The sequence below is a fragment of the Spermophilus citellus genome, assembly GCF_964194105.1.
Source record: "Spermophilus citellus genome assembly, chromosome: 7".
NCBI lineage: Eukaryota > Metazoa > Chordata > Mammalia > Rodentia > Sciuridae > Spermophilus > Spermophilus citellus.
In genome coordinates, this window is record NC_138188.1 from 55244655 (window position 1) to 55266859 (window position 22205).

Consider the following 22205-nt stretch of genomic DNA (forward strand, 5'->3'; position numbering starts at 1 on the left):
GTTGCAACTTAAAGTTCTGCACAGTATTTTTTCAGTATCCTAAAAGCAACTTTATCAGATGAAATGGAAAATTTTAGCCAGAAAATTGAGAAACAGACTTCTCAGGTTTTATTTAAAAGAAGTTTCTTCACATGAAAACACATGCAATGGCTTTATTTGAGAAGAATGTTTCTTCTTGTGTGTTTTATTCACTCAAATATAAACTGTAGGGGCAGAGCTGGAGCGTCTGACCTTGTGGACTTCCTGTTGGCTCTCAGGGCCTGGACCCCCTCAGGCTGGCCTCCCCCTACCCCTGTTCATGGGCCGCACTGTTGAGAAACAATTTTTATTCTCAAGTAAATTCTGCACCGTTTTACTCCATTCTTTCCTAAATTGGGACTTGGGGGACAAGAGAATGCAGCTTGTCAAACAGAAATGCTGACTAAGACTGGCCTCTGGTGGTTAGGGCAACAGGGACGAGGAAGGAGGGAGGCCCAGGAATCTCTTGGCAGACTCCTGTTGGACCTGACAACCACTAGCAGCTGGCCAGCTGTCACACCCGGCTGGGAGCAGCCCTGGTCAGGGGAAGGATCTGTTTTCCATCTTGAGGAGAGAAGCCATTAGAGAGGTTGAGAAGTGTCACGGCCTAGCAGGTCGCGTAGTGTGAATGCAGCTATTTCATTGTCTCGCCTTTGGAACTTGGGACCCAACTTTGAGGAAACCTTGTAACAGAGTTAGGTTTTAGAGTTGCCTGGGATGTCCAAGGTCACGTGGTCACCATCTAGGAAATCCCTCTGTCCCTCTGTAGTGGCTTGGCTGTTTAAATTCCCTGGTCCATTTTTGTGTTCAGCAGATGTCCTGGGCACTGGGTGTGTGGCAGTGAGCAGGCCTGCCCCACCTTCTTGGAGCTGCTCTTCAACCCCATGTCAATTGTCACATTAACTTACAAGTCCCAGAAGTGACCATTTTCTAAGATGGCCTGCCGCTCCCCTCTTGAGGAATAATACCAATTCAAGTCTTGTTTTAAACAACTCCTTTTATTCACACCAACGTGTTGTACATGATAGATAGATACATTTTTAGCAGTTAAAATAAAAAAAATAATAAAAGAAAAGGACCCTCTTGGAAAAATGTTTTAAATTGAACATCATTTTAAAGTAGAGGCTCATTTTGTGTGAAGGAAAAGCAGCTTATTACTTCTGATCTTAATCAGATCACTGGGGTCTGATGAAATATCCATCTCAAAGACCATTCAGCTTCTTATGTATTTTAATGAAGAAAGAAGAGTATCTAGATTATAATGTTTTCCTTAGTGCGAGTCCAAGGGACAACAGAAACAGAGAGTGGGATAACATGAGATTGTCACACACACTGTGAGACAAAAGAGCCACTAGCAGGCCGTGGAGGATGATCACGGACTGCCCCCGCATCTGTGCCCCAGCCCTGTCCTTGTGCAGCACCAGCCTGGCAGCTGAGGCTCCAGGAAGTGTGACCGTGAGTTTCTAGAACCACTTGGCACAGTGAAGGAGAGATTTACAGCAGGAATTTCTTTTCTTTTTCCTAAAGGTAAAGTGATTCAGCATTCTGCCTCTGAAGTCCCCAGGATTTTGGCTGAGAGAGCCATGTCTCTGCACCAGAATAACTATTTTAACGTTAGGATTTAAAAATATTGTCTTTATTTATTTATTTTGCTTTTCATTTGTTCTCACTCCCCACACCCTCTATAATTAAAACAATCCAGTCTTCCATACTTGGGGAATCGCTGGCCACACTTAACTCAAGCAGCGCACCCTTAGCAGAGACAGCTGCCCTTTCCTTTGAAGCTGTTCCAGGGAGGGCAGAGCTGGCTGGTGGGAGCTGCCCCCAGCCAGACCAGCCAGCTGACACTCCCCACCGTACTCTGCCCTCTCACCACCTCTGTGATTGATCCCACTGGCGAGCTGCAGGCCAGTGGGGAGCTGAAGGAGCTTGGGGTTTGCTTCCAGAGACACCTTGCTCCACCCCTGCAGCTGCTTTGCACACCACAACGCCCTCCAGCCACTAGGACAGGGTGTTTCTTTAACCCACATGTGATTTTTTGTTTTAAGGAGCTGAATGGATGACTACAGACTCACAGATTCTCAGGCCCTTATTTTGCAACAGTCTTTTCAACCCCGACTTGGACATAAGTAAAAAAAAATAAAGTTGTTGGGGGAAGGAAAGATCTGGGATGGGACTACCGAGGGCAACTTTCCAAATCTTTCTGAAACTGGCCTTTTAAATTTGAACTTGCAACTTTTTTCTTGATGTGTTGTGAATTCCCAGGACACTAGCACTACCCACATACGTTGAAAAGAACTGTAGAATACATCCAGTTCAATCTGTTTCCCAATTCAGGGAGGAGGACTCTGAAACAGACAGTTCATTAAATTCTACTCTAAGCTGTCTGAGGTAGAGGGGATGGTATTTCCACTTTGTAGCAGGGAAAACAGGCTCAGAAAAATGAAGTAACTTGCCCAAGTCTCACAGCCAGTAGGTGAAAGGGCCCAAAATTTGAGGTCTGCCACCCCAATCCTCAGCTTTCTTTTCTCTGCCATGCTGCCTGTGGAGGTCATCAGAATAGCTGCACGGCCTGCACTCAGATCCTGGTGCCTCCAGTTATCAGCCGTGTTATACGGGGAGAATGGCTTCATCTCTGTGCCTTGGCTTCCTCAGCTGTAAAGTGAAAACAATTGGGTGAAAGCACTGGGGACAGCATTCCCCACACGGTAGGCCGCTAGTCTGCTAGTCGGAGCTGACATTTCTGCCTCCCTGACCACCCAATACCTTCAGGAGCTCATTCTGTTGAAGAGAATCTGGGGCCAGGTTCTTTATAAATATGCTTTCTGAACTAACTTATCCTTTGTCTGATGAATGACCTGTCAAGAGAGGTTAAGATTTAGTGCATTTGTCACAGCCAAAGCACAGCTGCAGTGGGGTTTGAACGCCAATCTTTCTGATTCCAAAGACAGTTTTTCTTCTGTGCTGTGCTTCTGTGCCTAGCCTAAGACATGCTCAATAGCACTGAACCCTTAATTGCTGCTGAGAATCCCAGTGGCTGATATCCCAGAGAAGTGAGAATCAGCCACCTCCTCACTGAGCTACTACCTGGGAAGATCTCATCCCGTCCTCCTCAGATCTGGGACAGAACATGTCTTCCTTCTTTCATGTCTCGGTGCTTTAATAGTCTGAGAGCCATGGCTGTGTCCCTTGAGTCTTCTCCTTATGCAAAAAAAAAAAAATTGGTTTGCAAATTATGGTTTGCATATGAGGTGTCCCCCAAAAGCTCATGTGTTAATGCAGAAGTGATCGGAGGATGAGATCAGGAATGAGAGCTCTAACCTAATCGGTGGATTAATCCATTTGATGAATTAGTAATTTGGATTACTGGGTTGCAACTACAGGCAGATGGAGTATGGCTAGAGGAAATAGGTCTCTGGGGATGTGTCCTTGGAGGTTGGTTGTCTTTGTGCCTTGTTCCTTGCTCTCTCTCTCTCTGCCTTCTGGCTGCCGTGAGCTGAGTAGCTCTTGTCCACCATGCCTGTCCACCATGATGTTCTGCCTCGCTTTGGGCCCAGAGCAATAACATTGGTCATTCATTGACTGAGACCTCTGAAACTGTGAGCCCCCAAATAACTTTTTCCTCCTTAAAGTAATTCTTATCACGTATTTTGGTCACAGTGAGGAAACGCTGATGGACAGATCTCTTTTGGTTAAATAATTCCCATGATACCCTGACTCCTAGTTATCCTTGTTTCTCTTTCTGGTTCTCCCTTGTGAGGACTTTGGTGAGTGTTGAACAGACACCTACATGCAGCTTTGTGCATGGAAATTGACTGGCGGAAGGGAGGCCCATGGGATACACAGAGAAGCAGTGATGATCTGCTGCTGGAGAAGGCAAGGGTGTGGAGCCTGGAGATCCTAGGAGCTGGGATACAGGAGGCTTGACCCTTAGCCTTCATTCTTCCTGATGGTCTGCCTCCCACTCTGGAATGTTCACGAGGAGAAGGCCCTTCCTTGTCAGTTGCTGCTGTGAGACACGGTTCACGGCACCTGATAGTCTCAGGAGTATGTTTTAAAGACCAAATACAGGTGTAAACAAAAGAATTGCTAAGGGGCTGGGGCTGGGGCTCAGTGGTGGAGCATGTGCCTCCCACGTGTGAGGCCCTGGGTTTGATCCTGAGCACCACATAAAAATAAATAAAGGTATTGTGTCCATCTAAAAATTAAAAAGAAAAAAAAAAAACTTCTGTGGGGTCTAAGGAAGAAATTGTTGACTTGGATCTTGAACTTGGATGGGTAGTGATGACACTAAGAAAAGGTTCTACATTAATAAGAAGAGCTGCCTTGAGCCATATGAGGAGCCCGCCTGAGGCGCGTGGAGGCTCAGAGGCCAGTGGACACCTTTGTATAGGAATTCAGAGCTGGGAGGGAGTGGTTACTTGCTGGGTTGTGGTGGCAGGCAAGCCCTCGTGGATGTGGATTGGACTTCTGAGGCTCTAGTGGGAGGGACCCAAGGCACTGGTGAGCCTGGAAATGGACGGCTTCTTGGGGATGGCAGTGGGGAGTGTGGTGGACATGGAGGGGACACTGGAGGGACGTGTGGGTAGGCCACTGGCAGAGGTGGGTATAAGAGATGGCGCTGGGGTGCAGTGGTGCCTGGAGCTCGGCCTTCCTCATCTCTGCTGGACCAGAGGATCTAAGGGCCACACCCTGGACCAGCCTCGGCCACCGTCCCCTCCCTTCCCAGCACATGGCTTGTTTTAGCTCCATCAGTTTGGACTGTCATTTCCTGCTACGTAAAACCTGATGCTTGCCTTTCATTGCTGCCCATGCCAGGGCAGTGGGTGTCTCGTGATGGCCAGTCATGCTGGGCCTGGACCTTAACCTCATATCTAAGTTTAGTTTAAAAGTTAACAAAGAAAACCCCAGGCTCTCCCCTGTTTGGCTGGGGTCATGTTCATGAGGTTTGTCCTTTTATTTTTATCCTTGGATTTTTTTGTTTTTTTGTGTTACTGATAGTGTGTGTGTGTGTGTGTGTGTGTGTGTGTGTGTGTGTGTGAGAGAGAGAGAGAGAGAGAGAGAGAGAGAGAGAGAAAGAGAGAGACACACACACACACACACACTAGGTGTTATTAAAGACTGAACCCATGGTGTTCTACCTAGCACCGCCCCCCCCCCAACCTTTTAATTTTGAGACAGGGTCTCACTAAGTTGCCCAAGATGACCTTCAACTTGTAGTCCTCCTGCTTCAGCTTCCCAAGTCACTGGAATCATAGGCATGCACCACCATGTCCAGCTCATACTTAGATTTTATACTGTACTTTTTCTTTTAATTCATGAGCAGAAATCAGAAAATATTTTCATTCAAAAAGGCTAGAATTTTAAAAATTCTAAATATAGAAGTATTATATTATAAAATATAATTTTCACCACTTTATATTCAAAACTGATTTTTATGTTATATAAAAGGTTTATAAACTTCTCCTTGTTGAACAAAAGTGTTTTTTTAGCCTTTAGATGAATTTCACACTTTGGTTTAATCCTGGTGAAGTGAAAGCTGAAATATCCTACCTCTCAAAGAGGGTCTGTGACACACAGACAGCATCCCTTTTAGATGGTTTGCTTTTGCTTTTGTCTTTTGAGGTTGGAATGCAGAGATGAGGCAGGACTGATGCTGGAGCCTCTTCTTGGTGAGGCCTGGGGGCGGCTGCTCACCTGCACTGCACACACAGCAGCCCCCACCAGCTGCAGCTCTCATGCTCCCACTGTGAAGCACAGAGGGTGAGAGGCTTGCTGGGAGGTGGCCTGGCAGGCAGAACCCAGGCATTGGCTGCCCACTTCCTGCTGGTGACTGCTCTGGCCGCACAGCCCTGTGTCAGGAGCTGGGGAGGGAGCAGCAGGAGAGAGTTAGGGTGGATGGTGTGGCGCCCGCCTGGCTAGGATGAACGCAGAGGCTGTTTTGTCACTCATCTGTGTGGTGGAAGGTTGAGCAAATGCTCTCAGTTTATTTTTCCTTTTATTACTAATCGCGACTTCAGATCTTTCCACTTGGATCCAGTGAAACTGTCCATTTATTCATCGAGTGGGTGTTTCCTTAGTACACACTATGTTCCCAGCATGGCCATGTTGCAGCAGCACAGACGTGGACAAGACAGACGAGGCCTTGCTGGCACGAGCTCACATTCCAGCAGGAAAGAGAGCCAATGCCTAAGTGGAGAGAAGAGAATAAATACAGGGGAAGAGACGAATTAACAGAGGCAGGGTTAGGGAGGAGCATCTCTGAGGGGGTGACGTTTGTAGATGAGCAGCGAGTGAGATAATGAGCCTTGGGGAAATCTGAGGAGTGGGCTCCAAGCAGAGGGACAGATGGTGTGGAGTGGAGGAACAGCAGAGACCAGGAGACTGCGTGGAGCCAGGGGGAGCTGTGAGGGACTAGGAGGGGTTCGGGCAGGGCTGGGGGCTACGGTCCCCATCCAGGTAGGATCTGAAGCAGGGGTGGGGGTGGGGTTGCTGTGCATAGTGCATAGTGCCTTGTGACCTGAAGATGATTTTGGAAGAGTCTCAGAGAAGGTGCTGTGTTGTGAGCAATGGCCTTGTAGCTTAGACTGGCCTGTTTCTCAAAGTCACTTTTCTTAGTTCCATGCAACATCCTTGTGTATTCTCCCGTGTGTCAATCATCTGTATGGAGGGTGAGACTGTGAACCCCTGTGGTCAGCAGGTAGCACTTCCTCTTAGGGTGACTTGTCAAGTCTCCGCAGCACCGTCAATGCTGGGGAGCAGAACTTCAGTTCTTCCGAACTCAAAACAGCGGCTGACATGAACTGGCGCAGTGAGACGTCTTCCTCGCAGCTTTGGCTGCAACATAGTCCCTTTGAATTTTATTTATATGTTTAGCAACAATATATATCATTATTTTACATTCTCTGTATTTGAAGTGTTCCAGGAATAATCTAAATGAAAGTGAAGTTCAGAACTACATGTTTTATATCTTGTTTCTGAGATTTGTTCTTATAACTTGAATTTTATTTCTATATATATGTCATTACAGATGACCATTCATATACAGTCTTCTTCTCTTTTTTATCTGAAGTAGCTGAGGTTTCAGAAATTATTCTTCTTATTTGAATTCAGATCCTTCTGGATTTTATAAATTGAACCTGAATTTTTTTATGAATTTTTCAGACATGGTGATAAAATTCTGTGAAATATAAGGAAATACTGTCACCCCATCAACTTTTATGTTTAAAAGGGTATTTGTCTGGAGGTAAACCCCCAAATTTATTCATTTATGGTTGAAGAATAGAAACTTCTAGTTAAAGTCTTTTTTTATATATATAATGAAGGTTATCAGCCACAAGATTCTTGCATTTGTAGTTTATAAGGAACTAGAAATTGTGTCAGTGGCCAGATGTTTTTGCACTAGGGCCAAGGCATGTGAGCTGCAGGAGTGGGCTGGTGGCACGGGCTCTTGGCACCTGGTGCAGCCTCGCCGCCGTCCTATACAAGATTTTGGGGAAGACTTTGTTGGGGGAACGTTTCTAAGGCATGCTGCCTACTGTGTAAAAGTAACCATCAGAAAATAGTTTGGCTTTTCTAGATTTATTCAAAACTTTCTTCCAAGATTTACATGATGGATTAAAAATCATCTTTTAAAAATACCTTTATTTCTTATGTGCTTGTTATGGATCACTGAATGAGATATGGGAGTGAAGCATTCTGACGACTTGCCATCCAGGCCAACAGCAGTGACCTGGGGGCCCTTTCTGGTCACGGTGTTGATGTCAGGCTAAGTTACCCAGCAGGCCTCACAGTGTGCAGCCGTCACGCTACCAGGACTCCCACGAACAACAGAATGAACTCTAGTAACCGAAAGTTTTTATATCCGATGACTTCACTGGGACTTGTCTAGACCACAGTTCCTCTCTGAAGTCATGGCATGTTAGGTCTGGGGAGGGCTAATGAGATGTGCAACTCAGACAGCCTGAGTCTGCTTGCCACTGCAGCCATGGCTTGGGGTCTGGGAGGTTCAGTGACCTAAGCCTGGAGTGGGAGATGGTGGCCTGGGGAGGAGCCTCTCCTTGGTTTCCAAGCAGCACACTGTACAGAATCCTTCTTCTCCAGAAGTAGAGTGCATTGGAAAGCAATTTAATTCCTGCTCATGTTTGTCAGAGCGGACAAACTCCAGGAGGTACTACCTAGAGAGATTGTAGTCAATAAATTCATAGTTGTTTGTATTGACTCTACTTGGCAAAGCACTGCTGGCTTAAATAAATAATTCTAGCAGCATGATCTTGCTGGTAAAACCCATGTGCCCCCAGATACCTAATTGTTGATGGGGTTCTGTTTGGCTCTGCGTGGTCTCCAACCTCAGCCATGTTAGTCACGTCAACAATACAATGCAGTAGAAAAATGTGGGTTTTTTTTAGCTGTTTTCTTTATTATTGACATAAACTGTCAGATGTAATTTAATGTAAATCCTGAATTCTGTAATACAGTTTCGCTGGCCTGTAAGTAATAGGGACTAGAATGTACCTACTCGTCCTGAGTCATCCGATTGCATTGATTGGCTTAGGTTTGTTCTGAGATCGGGACTGCAATAGCCTGTCTCTGAGAAAGTGCCTGAGAAGCCTGCATGTGATGGTGTTTAAACAGTCCTGTGGGTGGTACATGGAGAAGTCAGTGTCCAGAGGCCAATGTTAGCCGAACTTCTCCTCAACTCTGTGAATGTAGGAAGGTGATTTATGCCACTCATGACTTCCTGATGATTTAGACTCACTGGGAATTAATATAAGTGCATTGTATTTGGCGAGTGCTTCTCCCACAAGTACACTCTGCTCTAATCCTTGTACCTCTGCAGGAAGCTGCCCTCTGCAGACAGCTCCCCATGGAAGCCGAGACAATGGCCGCAGTCCAGGCTGCTGCAAACCCTCCTGCCATGACCCCAGATATGAGATCCATCACTAATAACAGCTCAGATCCTTTTCTCAATGGGTAAGTTAACATTTGGGGAACATTTAATTTTGTTCTATTTATTATGAAGTCTAGACTAAAAGGGGGTTTGGTTTATACTGGGAAAAGATAAGGAGCTTGAGGTTTGGGGTGAGAATAGGAAGTAGGAGGAACTGGTAGAAAAAAGAAAAGCCAAGGAAGTCATCTGCCTTTTAAAAATTATATAGTCAGCCCCTAGTGCACAGTTTGAATCAGGAATGCATTTGTCATTTAAACAGGATGGTGTTGTCTAGTGTTTATACCGGGAAGAATCCTGTGGCTTTCGGTGGCCACCTGGGGGATAAAAGCATGTCATGTGGCAAGTTGAGAACAAAATAATTAAAGATGATATTTTGATGGTGAAATGTAAATAAGGCTATAGGTTAGTTAGTAGGATTTCACATCATCTGTTCCCAGGCTTCTATACTGCACTGTGGCTGTGTGGAAGAAGTTGGGTGAAGGGAGCACGGACTATAATCGCTATAATCATTTTGCATCTTCTGTGTGTGTTTAAAATTATTTTATAATTAATAAATTAATTAAAGTAGATGATGTTTCTTCAAAAAACAAACAAAACAAAGGAGCAGAATAAAAAGATGCTTTTGGGCAGTGGTGTCCGCATGTGCAGATGTCAGCATCACCTGTGGCCTTTTAAGCACATGGGGGCCACTCTTTGTTGCCCCATGTCCTAGTGCCCTCGCGGGTGCTTCTGGCAAAAGAATACAAGTAAAGACAGGTAAGAAAACAAACATGAACTGAAATAATGAAGGTATGGGTGTTTTAAGTTGTTGATTTTAAAGTACAGAAAAGTGTAAAGAATAACATGGAAGTTACTAATTTACCCACCACCTAGATTTGCCATATTTCTGTCCAGTCTTATTTTTTTTTTAAAGAGAGAGAGAGAGAGAATTTTTTTTTAATATTTACTTTTTTTTAGTTCTCAGAGGACACAACATCTTTGTTTGTATGTGGTGCTGAGGATCTAACCTGGGCCGCACGCATGCCAGGCGAGCGCGCTACCACTTGAGCCACATCCCCAGCCCCAGTCTTAGTTTTTTTTTATAAATAAAGTATTACACTTACCATGAAGCCATCCCTCCAATACTGAACTCTTGTTTCTTTCCCTCTTCTCTTCCTCATGTAGCCACTATGCAGGAACTGGCATATGCCCATCATGTATGTATCTTTTGTTAGTGTGTATATCCATAGCAGTGTTGAATTTTGTTTTCTGGTTTTTTTTTAAAATCCCACATAAATGGTATCATACTCTGTTTGTAGAACAGTATCCAAATGGTTATTTGAAGATGGAAAGAAAATCAAGGGCCATTCATCATGAATGGCCAGTTTTGCTTGCTTATAATTTGATTGCATTAACATCAGAATGTATATTTCAGAGTGAAGGGAGGTGCTATCTTCTCCCTTCACTACCTGGAAAGTTGAGCCAATGACAGAGCCACACTGTTTCTGGGGTTGTGATGCGACTGTGCACTGCATTGAGTGGGTCAATGATGTCTCACCCTCTTTTGCTCGCAGGGGGCCCTACCACTCAAGGGAGCAGAGCACCGACAGTGGCCTGGGGTTAGGGTGCTACAGTGTTCCCACCACCCCTGAGGACTTTCTCAGCAACGTGGACGAGATGGACACAGGTGGGGCACAGCCTGTCAATGCTTGCAGTGTGTTTTCACTTTCAATTTGTCCCTTTGTCACCTTAACTCTAAAATCCAACCAGAAACACGAAATCTCAATGACAACATAAAATGACTCCTGAAAAGCTGCGCAACCCACAGGCACTATTAATTAATCAATTCACTATTAATGAACTCCAGCCTCTTTCCCAGAGCTTCCCAAACAGTTTCATACATGGGCACAGGATTTTAATTACTGTTTTTTAAAAGCTCATCTCTGCTCCTTATAGCCCCTTGCTCGCGGTTGTACTCAGAGACCTGTCTGCTTTGCCACTCTTCTGCCGTTGCTCCTACTGTCCATAGTTTTAAAGTATAATGCACAGGCCACTTTTTGTCCTGGAAAATGTTCCTAGTTAACAGTTCCGCCAATCACATATGTTTCCATGTTATTCCCTGCATTTGGGGAGCAACTGGAAGTAGGCATGTAGAGAGGTCAGTCACTCAGAGCATGTTACGCTGTCGACTCGGAGTTCCGTGATGGTGATGATGCCCGCCCTTGCAATTAAAAAGAACACCAGAAAACTTCTCCCTGGCCTCAGCCTGTGCATCCTCAGGCCAGGGCTCGGCAGGCTTTGAGAATGCCTCCTACCCCATTTCACTACATAATCATTGCAGAATTTATGCTTCTTGTATGTTTGTTTTGCAAAAAAAGCGGGGCGCAACCATTTTGTGAAGCTTTTTTTTTTTATTGTGCCGGTGTTACTTAAAAATAAGTTATTACTAAATTATTTTTATGCAAGATTAGGATGCACAAAATACTGGAGAATATATGTCAATGCTGTGAAATACAGTACTTCTCCCATTCTCTAGGAGGGAGCCCTCCAATGCAAAATCTGAATTTAGTCTTATTTGCTTAATCTAGACTTAATTATGAAACTTATAACTCCCAGAAAATATTCTAGAACCAGAACCAAATGACAGCTGAAGTGTCTACTCTTTGGAGTTACCCAGGCAAGTTTCTCCTCCATTGTCATGGATGATAGAAAATTAATCGTTCTGTGACAAAAATTGAAAATTGCTTCCCCAAGCGTTTGTCTAGAGTGCCTGCTCCTAAGTGACTCCTTTGTGCCCTGGTCCCTGTTGTTGGGGGGCCTGAGAGTCAGACCAGCCAGGTCCTGGGGTGCGGCAGGGAGCAACTCCTGGGCTGGGTGGTCCTGCGGCCTTGCTGTCCGATGGCTGCACAGTGGTCTCCTGAGGAGCTGAACAGAATAGTTTGAACTATCATCTTACTGTTCTTCAATTCATTGCTGCTGTTTTCTCTCTCCCCTTCCCCTTTTTTCCTTCTTTCCTTTTTGGTGTTAGGTTTATTTTGCTCCCTTGGATCGGCCTGATTAAGGGGCTCCTTCTTATATAATAGCTGTTTACTTTCATCTTTTAAACACAAGGAAGCCAGTAAGGGCAAAAATCAAAAGTTAGATAAGGAAAAAGCCTCTGGAGATCTTAAAAAAAATAAAGAAAAGAAAAGAAAGAAAGGATTCTTTTCCACATTTTAAAAATTGTGACCTCAAGTCAGAAGATGGGGAGTGTTATGAACCATAAGGTGGAATTAAATGGTGTCTTGAAAAGAAAATGGTCTTTGCAGACAGGCAACCTGGGTTGAAGCCTTGCTTCTCTACTTTCTGGTAGCTACTGTGGGCACCTAACCTCTGTGGGCCTCAGATTCTCACCCATGAAGTAGGAGCAATGTGCTCACTTTATATCACCGGTCGAATCCTAGCACAAAAATCTGCCCCTCTATCTAAGAAGCTGTGAAAGGGACTTAAGTTTAGGGCCACCTCTGTGAAGTCTTAAAGGAAGTGGGCATTAACCCTCTCAAGGGGAGACATGCTGCCACATAGCAAGCAGCTGAGGAGAACCAGGGAAGGCAGACCTCAAGTGTGGCTAAAAGACATCCGTTAATCCTGCTGAGCACACGTTGACCACAGGCCAGATGGGAATGGGCCAGCTGAGCATTCCCTCTTCACCATGCACACCAAACAACAGCTGGGCTTGGTGTGAGGACAGAGCACAGGGACCAGCATGAGCAAAAGCTGGGCACGCATCCATCCTTCTAGAACTTTCTACAATAATCACACCCTTGCAAGAATTGTCTGGTTTTTATCTCATCTACTTAAAAAAAAATATATATATATATATATTTTAGTTATACATGAACACAATGTCTTTATTTTGTTTATTTATTTTTATGTGGTGCTGAGGATGGAACCCAGTGCCTCACATGTGCGAGGTAAGCGCTCTGTCACTGAGCACAACCCCAGCCCCTGTCATCCACCTTTTAAGTGGACAAAACTACAAAGACCCTAGTATCACTAGGAGATTTCCAAGTTGTTCCAGACAGACAGTTGAAGATAGTCAACCCCGAGGAGAAGCTCCACCTGACTCCCTGTGCTTCCCATCAATCCTGGGAAGTAAGGATCGGAGTGAGTCCTTAAATCAGGGATTTCTTTTGACTAAAATATATGTTTTAAGTATTAGAAAGTTGGAACAATGATTCTCACTGGAAATGAAGATAAAAAAGATATCTAGCCCTTAAGATTGAATAGCTTTTTGGGAGAGATCAATTTTAAAACCTCCTTTTCATCTGTTAATCTGTAATGGTAGAAGAAAGTTATTTTGGACTTTCTTTTCTATTTTTAAGGTTGTTTTTCAGTATCTGAAGCACTCTATTGAGGTCATGTTGTTGCATATAATTTAATTTTTCAAATTACTGCTCTTCAAAAAATCCTATAAAATATCAGCCAAGAGTCATGGATATTTTGTGACTTTTAGAAAAGCCATGTGCTTTACTGTCACCAAAAGTTTGCTTCCTTCACCAATCAGTAAGTCTTCCTTGGGAAACACATATGGATAAAATAAAATTTCTGTACTTTTATCAATATGATGCAACCTGTATGCATGCTTTTTAGGAAGGCGGCTGCATGTATAAACCAAAAACTAACATAGCGAGTTTCTTCCCTTCCAATGTTGTTCTGGTGGAAGCTGGCCTCACTTATCAGTGCCTCTCAAGTCAGTTTTTTTTTTTTTTTTGGTAGTTACAAATTGATATCATGCCTTTATTTTATTTACTTATTTTTAGATGATGCTAAGGATCAAACTCAGTGCCTCACACATGCTGGCCAAGTGCTCTGCTGCTGACCTGCAGCCGCAGCCCTTCTCAAACTTTGAGGTAGTTTATCCCTTTAGAAAATTTGGGGCTGTTTGAATCAACTAGTTGTTCAATAGTTGAATGCCTAGATTTTTCTTTCTCCTAGCACGATCCACAAACATTTTCTGTTTTTATGTGGACACCCTTGGTGTGTGCCAGACATTATTTTGCATTTTATTCATTTTGCATTTTATTTAGACAAGCAAATATGTCTAAGGTCACACAGCTAAAAGAATCAGTCTGGTGACAGGTCTCTGAGGACTTCCTCCAGTGGTCTTACAGGTGAAGGACAGATTCTTCCTGTCCTGTTCCAGCTACTCAATGTTCGGCGTTTTCTCAATGGTGCTCTAAAGTATTCTGGTTTTATTCAGAGATACATTCTGCCAAAATAGGATTAGATAATTTATTGGGTTTAGGAAATCGTGGTTTAAGCAAAATAAAAGAGATTACTCTGTGCTCTGAGGAGGTGGCTTGTCGTGGGGTGTGTGGGGCGGAGGACCTGCAGATCCCCTGTGTACATGGTGCCCAACACCCTCATGAAGACTGTCTTCTAACATAGCACGAGTAAAAGAAACCTCACACCACTGTCCCCAAACATCAGCAAGGATGGCGAGAGTAGAAAGCAGCTCACAGTCAGACCATGGAGTGCAGCTGTGTGATAAGATATTCATCCCAGGCAGGGCCTCTGTTTCTTGAAACAACCCTTCATGCCTCTGTCACAGGAAGGCATAGATCCCAGGCTCTTACATTTCCATTCTGGGCCACGGCTACCCATTTCAGATGACCCCAGCACCTCTGTACCTCTTACAAGTGAAATTCATTAATGTACTGTCTGAAAGTGTGAAGGTAACAGTTGTGTTAACATTTAAACTGTCCCTCTCTCAAGACCTTGCAAGAAGAACTTACCATGGCTTCCTTTCATTCTGTTACAGGAGAAACCACAGGTCAGACACCTATGAACATCAACCCGCAACAGACCCGCTTCCCTGATTTCCTTGACTGTCTTCCGGGAACCAACGTTGACCTAGGAACGCTGGAGTCTGAAGATCTGATCCCCCTCTTCAATGACGTAGAGTCGGCTCTGAACAAAAGTGAGCCCTTTCTAACCTGGCTGTAATGGCTACCATTTTGTCACTGGGGTGCAGCGCAACCTGACATTTCCTAGGCCTCTTGGAGAAAGCGACAGTGCACGGCTTTCTGCCTCTGTGACTCCTTTTCCTTCCTGTCCATGTGGCCAGTTTCATCAATGCCTGGTTTTGATTGACAGTGACTTAAGTTAAACATGAATAAATGTTCTATCTTTATTTTCTGCAAGCCTGCATTTCTGAGACAGATGATGCAGAATTGTGCCTATAGAATTGGTTATGCAGAATTACTCCTCTTCATTCTCTGCTGCCCCATGGCTAAGCTTTATGTGTATTAGTTGAAATTTATACATAAATTGATTATAAACCATAGAAAGCTGATCACAGCCAGTGAATTCAGATGGGCAGCTTGGTCCAGGAAATGTGCACAAAATTTGACCTAATTTATGTCTCTAAAGCTGAGTGTATTACAGTAGTACCAAGTGCTTTAAACCTACTCAATGAATTTTACAACATTGTTGTATGGGTAGCGAAATCCTGCTCTATGGAATGCAGCCTAGTTTTGAATCCATGCTGGCTCTGACAGCCTCTGAAAGAGGGACACACAGTTCTATTGGAGTGTCTCCTTGGTCCTCTGCTGCATAGTATCTGTACAACCTGGCCCTCCCAGCAGGAGAGTGGCAGCAGCATCAGCCACAGTGCTTATACTAGAGACCTGTGAAAGAGACCAATATCAGACTAAAATGAGCATTTATTAAATAAAACTTTTTTTTATATTGCAACTTAGATTTCTTAAAAAAATGCAGCTCAGAATTCAATGTTTATTTTATAAAACACTGTAATTTTGTAGCTGACAACAAAGACCAGCTAGATGTTTTTGATAAATCAGTGGCAACTGTATTTTTGTCTTTTGAAACTATTCTGAAACATCAGGACAACATAGATTCAACCTGATAGTACACACAGTAAGCTGTTGCTTTTTAAATTGCGAAGCTTTGTCAGTTTTGTTTTAAAAATTTCTGATGTTTTAAATAATCACATCTATGAAACTGAAGGATGAAGCAGATCTCTGACTGACGTTTAAAAAGTCGCCCTCCAAGGGCGTAGTGGAGACATGTTTCTGAATGCAGGAAAATTGGTTCCTACGTATATTATCCTAACTCTGTTGCTACAGTTGGTCTAAAAAGGCATGAGCTATATACTCAATACCTCTTATAGAAACAAGAATCTCTCCTCATTAGCCTTCAAGGACTGAGAGTGGCATGTTCACCTGGCACGAAGCCCCCTGCCTCGCCAATGAAGTCCTCGACTGTTAATGTTTTGAACTGACATTATTTATACTCTATGAATTTAATCTCTTTTTTTCAAAGACATTAATAATTCAGGTCTCTAAAAGGAAACATTCAGTTCCCATGGGGGCTTATTTGTTGGGGATCTTCATTGAGATCCTTTTTGATCTACCAGAATAGAGATGCACAGAATATACTTGATCTAGCTGGAAAGAAGGCAAGTGAAAAGGTCAGAGATGAAGTGGTAAATTGAATGGCACGTAGTAGAAAGGACACTAGTGTGACATGGAGACAGACAAGGCATAGTCCCTGAAGGTAGGACAGGCAAGTGTGAGAGGTGCCCCCACGGAGCAGAGCAGCAGCCTTCTGCCACAGGCTTTGTGCCAGGAGACTGTGGTAGAAGAAAAGAGGGCTTTGGTGCACTTTATGGGAGTTGGGGGCTAGCCCTGTGGCACTGTCCCCAGGACACTGAGCAGTGGGCAGACATACGCAGGGACGGCTGTTGCCTGCGCGCTAACTGCCTGAGGTCAGGGCTTTTGTTCCACTGATTCCTTTTGCTCTCTCTAAGCAGAGAGAGGCAGGAAGGTGTTTGTGTTGCTACTAAATTGAAAGGGAACACTCTTTATTTTCCTCTTTTGTTAGCAAAAATTGCAAAAAGAGTTGTACATTCTTTCTAAGAAAAAACAAATAGAAGGGACCTAACAGAACTCAGCAGTGTTACTGTACTTTTAAAAGATATTTTTATAGACTCATTTTCAGGTTATTAAATGTAAAAGATACAGATACCCTTTTTTTAAAAAAAAGCAGTTAATCATTGATGATTTACATTACCACCATTTAGGAGTAATTTTCTAGTAAGCTTGTGCCATTAGAAAATACTAGGATCATTTTTTTTAGTGAAATTAGTTGGAACATTTATCAATGAATATAATAAATATTTTTCAGAGTAAACTAGGGACCTTATTTGTTTACTAATAGATAAAGCCAGGTATAATTTTTTGTTGTTTTTAAGGCCATTAACTGTGGTCTCATTAAAGAACATTAAGGCTAAAAATCTAAAGTAAGAGCTTTTTTTTTTTTTTTTTTTTTTTTTTTTGGTGGGGGGAGGTGCTGGGATTCAAACCAGTGTGCCAGGCCGGGCTCCACGGAGCTGCACCCACAGCCTGTCAGAGCAACTTTCTGATGGCTGTTTCTCTTATTTTAAGTGTTAAAACCCCTCAGAAGTCATGATAAGGTGCTATTTATATTTCTTTTTATTAAGACAGCTGCCAGGATATCTAGTATTTTTCATTCAAAACCAGTCAATAAATTTCACCATCTCATCCCAAAATCTTGTTAGAGAAAAGCCATATTTCAAAAGTGAAATTGAAAAGTAATTTCAGAGATTTTTTTATTCAAGATTTTTTTTCTGATAAAATACATTTTCTTTTGAAGCAAATAAATTGTCAAAATTTATTTATCTTTTTTAAAATCTTAAGTAATTGGTAGATAGCGTTTCACATTATCTTAAGTGTTTCACTTAGGATATAAACCGCCATTTCTTTTACTGAGCACACAATACACAGGAAGGTGTGAAACAGAGTGGAGTATTCTGTGTGCTGGTAGCTGTGGCCCCCACCTGGTGGAAAAGCTCTCTGCAGAAGAAGGTGGAGCGACAGACTTGCTGAGTACAAGTCACATTCTCACCCTGTAATGAGAAAGGAACTTCTGGAAGTACAGCCAACTTCTGTGGAAAAAAATAAGCTGTTAAGGAAGGAAGGAAGGAAGGAAGGAAGGAAGGAGGGAAGGAAGGAAGGAAGGAAGGAAGGAAGGAAGGAAGGAAGGAAGGAAGGAAGGAAGGAAGGAAGGAAGGAAGGAATTGTGGACTAATTTAATTGGAAAAATGGGTGATTTGACAGAGACTGTTTCCCCAACACTACATCATTTGTGCTAGTACTTTAAATTTTTTAAAATTTTACTTCTACATTTTGTAATATGACATGTGTGTTTATTTTTAATTTAGAATGTTATGCATAAAAAAGTATGCAGCCAAATCAATCAGATCAAACCCTTTTACCTGGAGTTTGGTACTGATTTTTACTTCTTTGATTCTGTATAAGAAAAATAAATACAATTGAGTTTCCACTTGGAGTCTTTGTCTCATTATTCATGTATGTTCTTCATACTGAGCGGTTTTGGGTGGAACAGAATGGAGAGACTTATATAACCTCTTGGCGGACAACAAAGGAAGGAAAATTCTGTAGGAAGATGCTTTTTTTGACTCCCATGCCTGAACTTCAATACTCTTCAATACTCTAGATGTCGACAGAATTCTAATTTCCACTTTATTTGAAGTGGCCCCCTGAGATTTAAAAAAAAAAAAAAATTGGTACCAGTGATTGTACCCAGGGGCATTTAACCACTGAGCCACATCTCCAGCCCTTAAAAAAAAAAAAAAAAAAATATATATATATATATATATATATATATATATATATATATATATATATGGTAAATAAATATGTATTATTTAGGGATAGGTCCCACTAAGTTGTTGGGGCTGGCATTGAACTTAGAATCCTGCCTTAGCCTCCCCAGCCATTGGGATTACAGGCATGTGCCACCACTCTGTGCCCCCCCATCCCCCCTCCCAAGGTTTTTTAAAGGTATGTATTTCTTTAAAAAGCCATGCTGTCCTGCTAACAACTTCACAGAGGTAACAAGTCATCAGAATTACAGGATTCTTATTCCTATCATTAACCATATGATTTAGATTTTTGTTGTTGCTCTCAAAATTAAAACCAGAGACTCAGTAGTCTGAGGCAGGAGGACTGCAGGTTTGAGGACAGACTCAGCAACGTAGTGAGACCCTAAGCAACCTAGTGAGACCCTGTCTCAAAACAAAAAATAAAAAAGCACTGGGGACGTGGCTCAGTGGTAAAGTGCCCTGGATTAGATCCCTAGTACTAAAACAACAAGCCTAAAATCAGAATAGCTGCTCATCATTCATGCTTGGGACAGTGCTCTCTGTCCTTAAAGTTCCTCTGGATCCCACTGTCCCATACTTGTGTCCACTGGGTGGATGGGTCATGTGAGAGCACTGTTTGGCAGGAGCCTCAGAGGAACCTGGAAGGAGGTGCCAGGGGAAGTGGCTTCTCAACCTCTCTTAACAATAACTGATATCACTAATACTTGTTGAAAATTATGTCCTAGATGTTGTGCAAAACACCTGAGAAGCATCATCTAATCCATACAGCAATATCATTTCAAATACTGGCCTCAATTCCCAGATAGGTACATTGAGGTGTAAAGAAGTCAAATAATTTACACAGGGTCGCCCAGTAAGCAACAGATACGTCAATGGACATCTCTCTGAAGCCAGATCCTTGTCCCAGAGCTGTGGAGGGAAGGGCTGGTGGTGAGCACAGTGTCCATCTAGCACTGCAGCCCGGAACCTGCACTCCCTGCTTGAGCCTACGGGCCTCAACCTCCCCTTCCAGACCAATAGGGGAAGGTTGAAGTGGGGCAGACCTGAATAGGCTTGCAGGGCTAACCAGTGTTGATGGTGACTTTCCCAGTCACTGAAAAGCATTCATTTGGACCAGCAGCATTGACCCAAGCATGTATGAACCCCTAAACCGACCCACTCCAGTGGCACCCCTTGTGTTCTCTCTCTCTCTCCGGAGGACTTCTGTTTCCAGTCACAGTTAAGTGAGTCCTACTGTTACACTCACCCATGCTCCTCTGTGGATTTCATTCTTCAAATTTGTCAGACAAAATCCAGAAAGAAGAAATCTGTGGTGAGCTGCTGAGGTCTGCAGCCCGCCCTGGAGCAGGGGTCTGCAGTCCACACAGGTCCCGCCCTCCAGCAGAGGCTTCATTTCTGCCAGTTACTTTAAATAGCTGATAATGCTCTTCTGTATGGATGTACGCTGTTGGTTTTTGTCTCTGTGAGTAGTGCTGCTGTGCACTGCCCACTTTTGTGGACGACAGGTAGAGGATAAATTCCTAGGAAAGGAATCGCTGCATCAAAAGGTACATGATTTTAAATCTAGATAGATTCCATTGCAGAGGGGCCTGCTCTTCCAGCATGGACTTTGGGGAGCTTGAGGGTGGGGAGAAACCTCTCCTAGATTGTTTCAGAGAATGGCTCTGCTTTATTGTGCAGCAAAAATAGCTTTAATAGTGGGTATGTGCCAATTTACATGTGACAGTCATGATAAGCCAGAGGTGGTACAGAAGGTGTTATCTTACAGCGGTCCAGACATCAGGAGTTAGAAACTGCCACACACGCCGACCTTGTACCAACAGGGGAATAACTTGCTGTCAAAGGAGCAAGGAAATTGCGCTTGCCAATGTTCTAACAGCACTTTGTCCCAAAACAGTGTTCTGTGTTAAGACTTCCTTGCACAATGAGCAAGATAAGCATCCCTCCATGTAGGTACAGAGTCAGGCCCACCAACATTCTATCAAATATTTTCCCCCAAAAGGATGGTACCAATTTATATTCCCAGCAAGAGTGTTTGCAGAAGCCTGTGCACTACTGCAGCTAGAGACAGGTGTTGCCTGTCCTTTGCATCTACAAAATGTCTTGCTCTTGCAAGTTGTTTCTTGAATTAATCGTGAAGTTGAGTTTGTGTTGCCGTTAGTGGATGCCATTGGTTCTCCGAGGTCACCTCAGATTCCTGTTTGGCCATTTTCCAAGCACTTCACTCCCCACCCACCCCAGGTGTTTTCATACTTCACGCCAGCTCTTAAAAGGGTGCCAGAATCCACTTGCCCACACATATGTGGAGAGCTCGAAATGCCATCCTCCAGCATGGCCCTCAGCCATGGACTAGCAACTGGGGCCTCTAACCTCCCCTCCAGATTTCCAAGGGATCATGCAGAGCCGGCCTGTGCTGCGACTCCAGTGCACTCTTGCTTTTTCTCTCTCCCCTTTTTTTCCTGCTTCTTGTACTCTCACCAGTTTCTCTACAAAAACACTTCTGTAACAAGCCCTTTTTCTAATTCTTTTTTAAGTAAATCACTTCTACATAATTCCCTGAATCAGGGCTTGCTTCTAGGAACCAGACCTGATATTCAGGCTATAAAACAAACTCACAAATCAGTAAGAAAAACAGCCCAAAAGAAATATGAGCCAACAATAGAAATATATAGAAGATGAAACTGGGTAGCAATTGATTTGTGACATCATTACTAATCAAAAATTTAGATATTAAAGACATACCATTTTACTTCTTACAAACCAAAATTTAAAAGACTGGCAAGCTGGTACGTTGGGGCACTCTTGCAATCCCAGCAACTTGGGAGGCTGAGGCAGAAGGATCAAGAGTTCAAAGCCAGCCTCAGCAACTTATGAGACTCTGCCTCAATAAAATAAAATAAAATAAATAAAGTGGGCTAGGGATATGGCTCAGTGGTTAAGTGCCTGTTATGGTTTGGCTGTGCTGTCCCCCAAAGGCTCATGTATAAGAAAATACAAGAAGGTTCAAAGAAGAAATGATTGGGTTAGGAGAGCCTTAACCTAATCAGTGAATTACCTGATGGGATTAACAGAGTGGTGATTGGAGTGGTAGCTGGGGCTGGAGGAGGTGGGTCATCGGGGGTGGCTTTGGAGTATATATTTGTATCAGGCCAGTGGAGTCTCTCTGCTTCTGGATGAGTCGTGTGGGCTGCTTCCCTCCCACAGAATGGAGCCTGCTGTCTATGAATTGGAGCCTCTGAAACCGTGAGCTCCAAAATAACCTTTTCCTCCTCTAAAATTGTTTTGGTTGGGTCTTTTAGTCACAGCAGTGAAAAACTTGACTAAAACAGTGCCCTTGGGTTCAATCCTCCAGGACCAAAAAGAGGGAGTTCATGTACTGTGGGTGGTGGTGTTGCACGTGGAGGCAGCCTCTGTCTCCATGAGGCTGTGACTTGGTCCATTTTGTTGACTACTGTATCCCAAGCCCCTGGGCCACATAGTGTGTGCCCAGCACACACTGTATGCCCAGCAAATGTTTGTGGAATGAATTAATTTTTTGGCACACCA

At 43.5% G+C, this 22205-nt stretch overlaps 1 protein-coding gene across 1 annotated transcript in view; it reads left to right on the forward strand.

Moving 5' to 3' along the window:
• The window catches only part of LOC308652898 (WW domain-containing transcription regulator protein 1), a 123418-nt gene extending 105102 nt beyond the window's left edge, over positions 1 to 18316 (forward strand). Inside the window, exons 5-7 of the mRNA XM_081301029.1 lie at positions 8858 to 8991; positions 10522 to 10634; positions 14751 to 18316. Of these exons, the coding sequence (XP_081157155.1) occupies positions 8858 to 8991; positions 10522 to 10634; positions 14751 to 14935 (432 nt within the window). The 3' untranslated portion in view covers positions 14936 to 18316. The remainder of the gene's footprint in view (positions 1 to 8857; positions 8992 to 10521; positions 10635 to 14750) is intronic.
• Positions 18317 to 22205: the final 3889 nt, after the last annotated feature.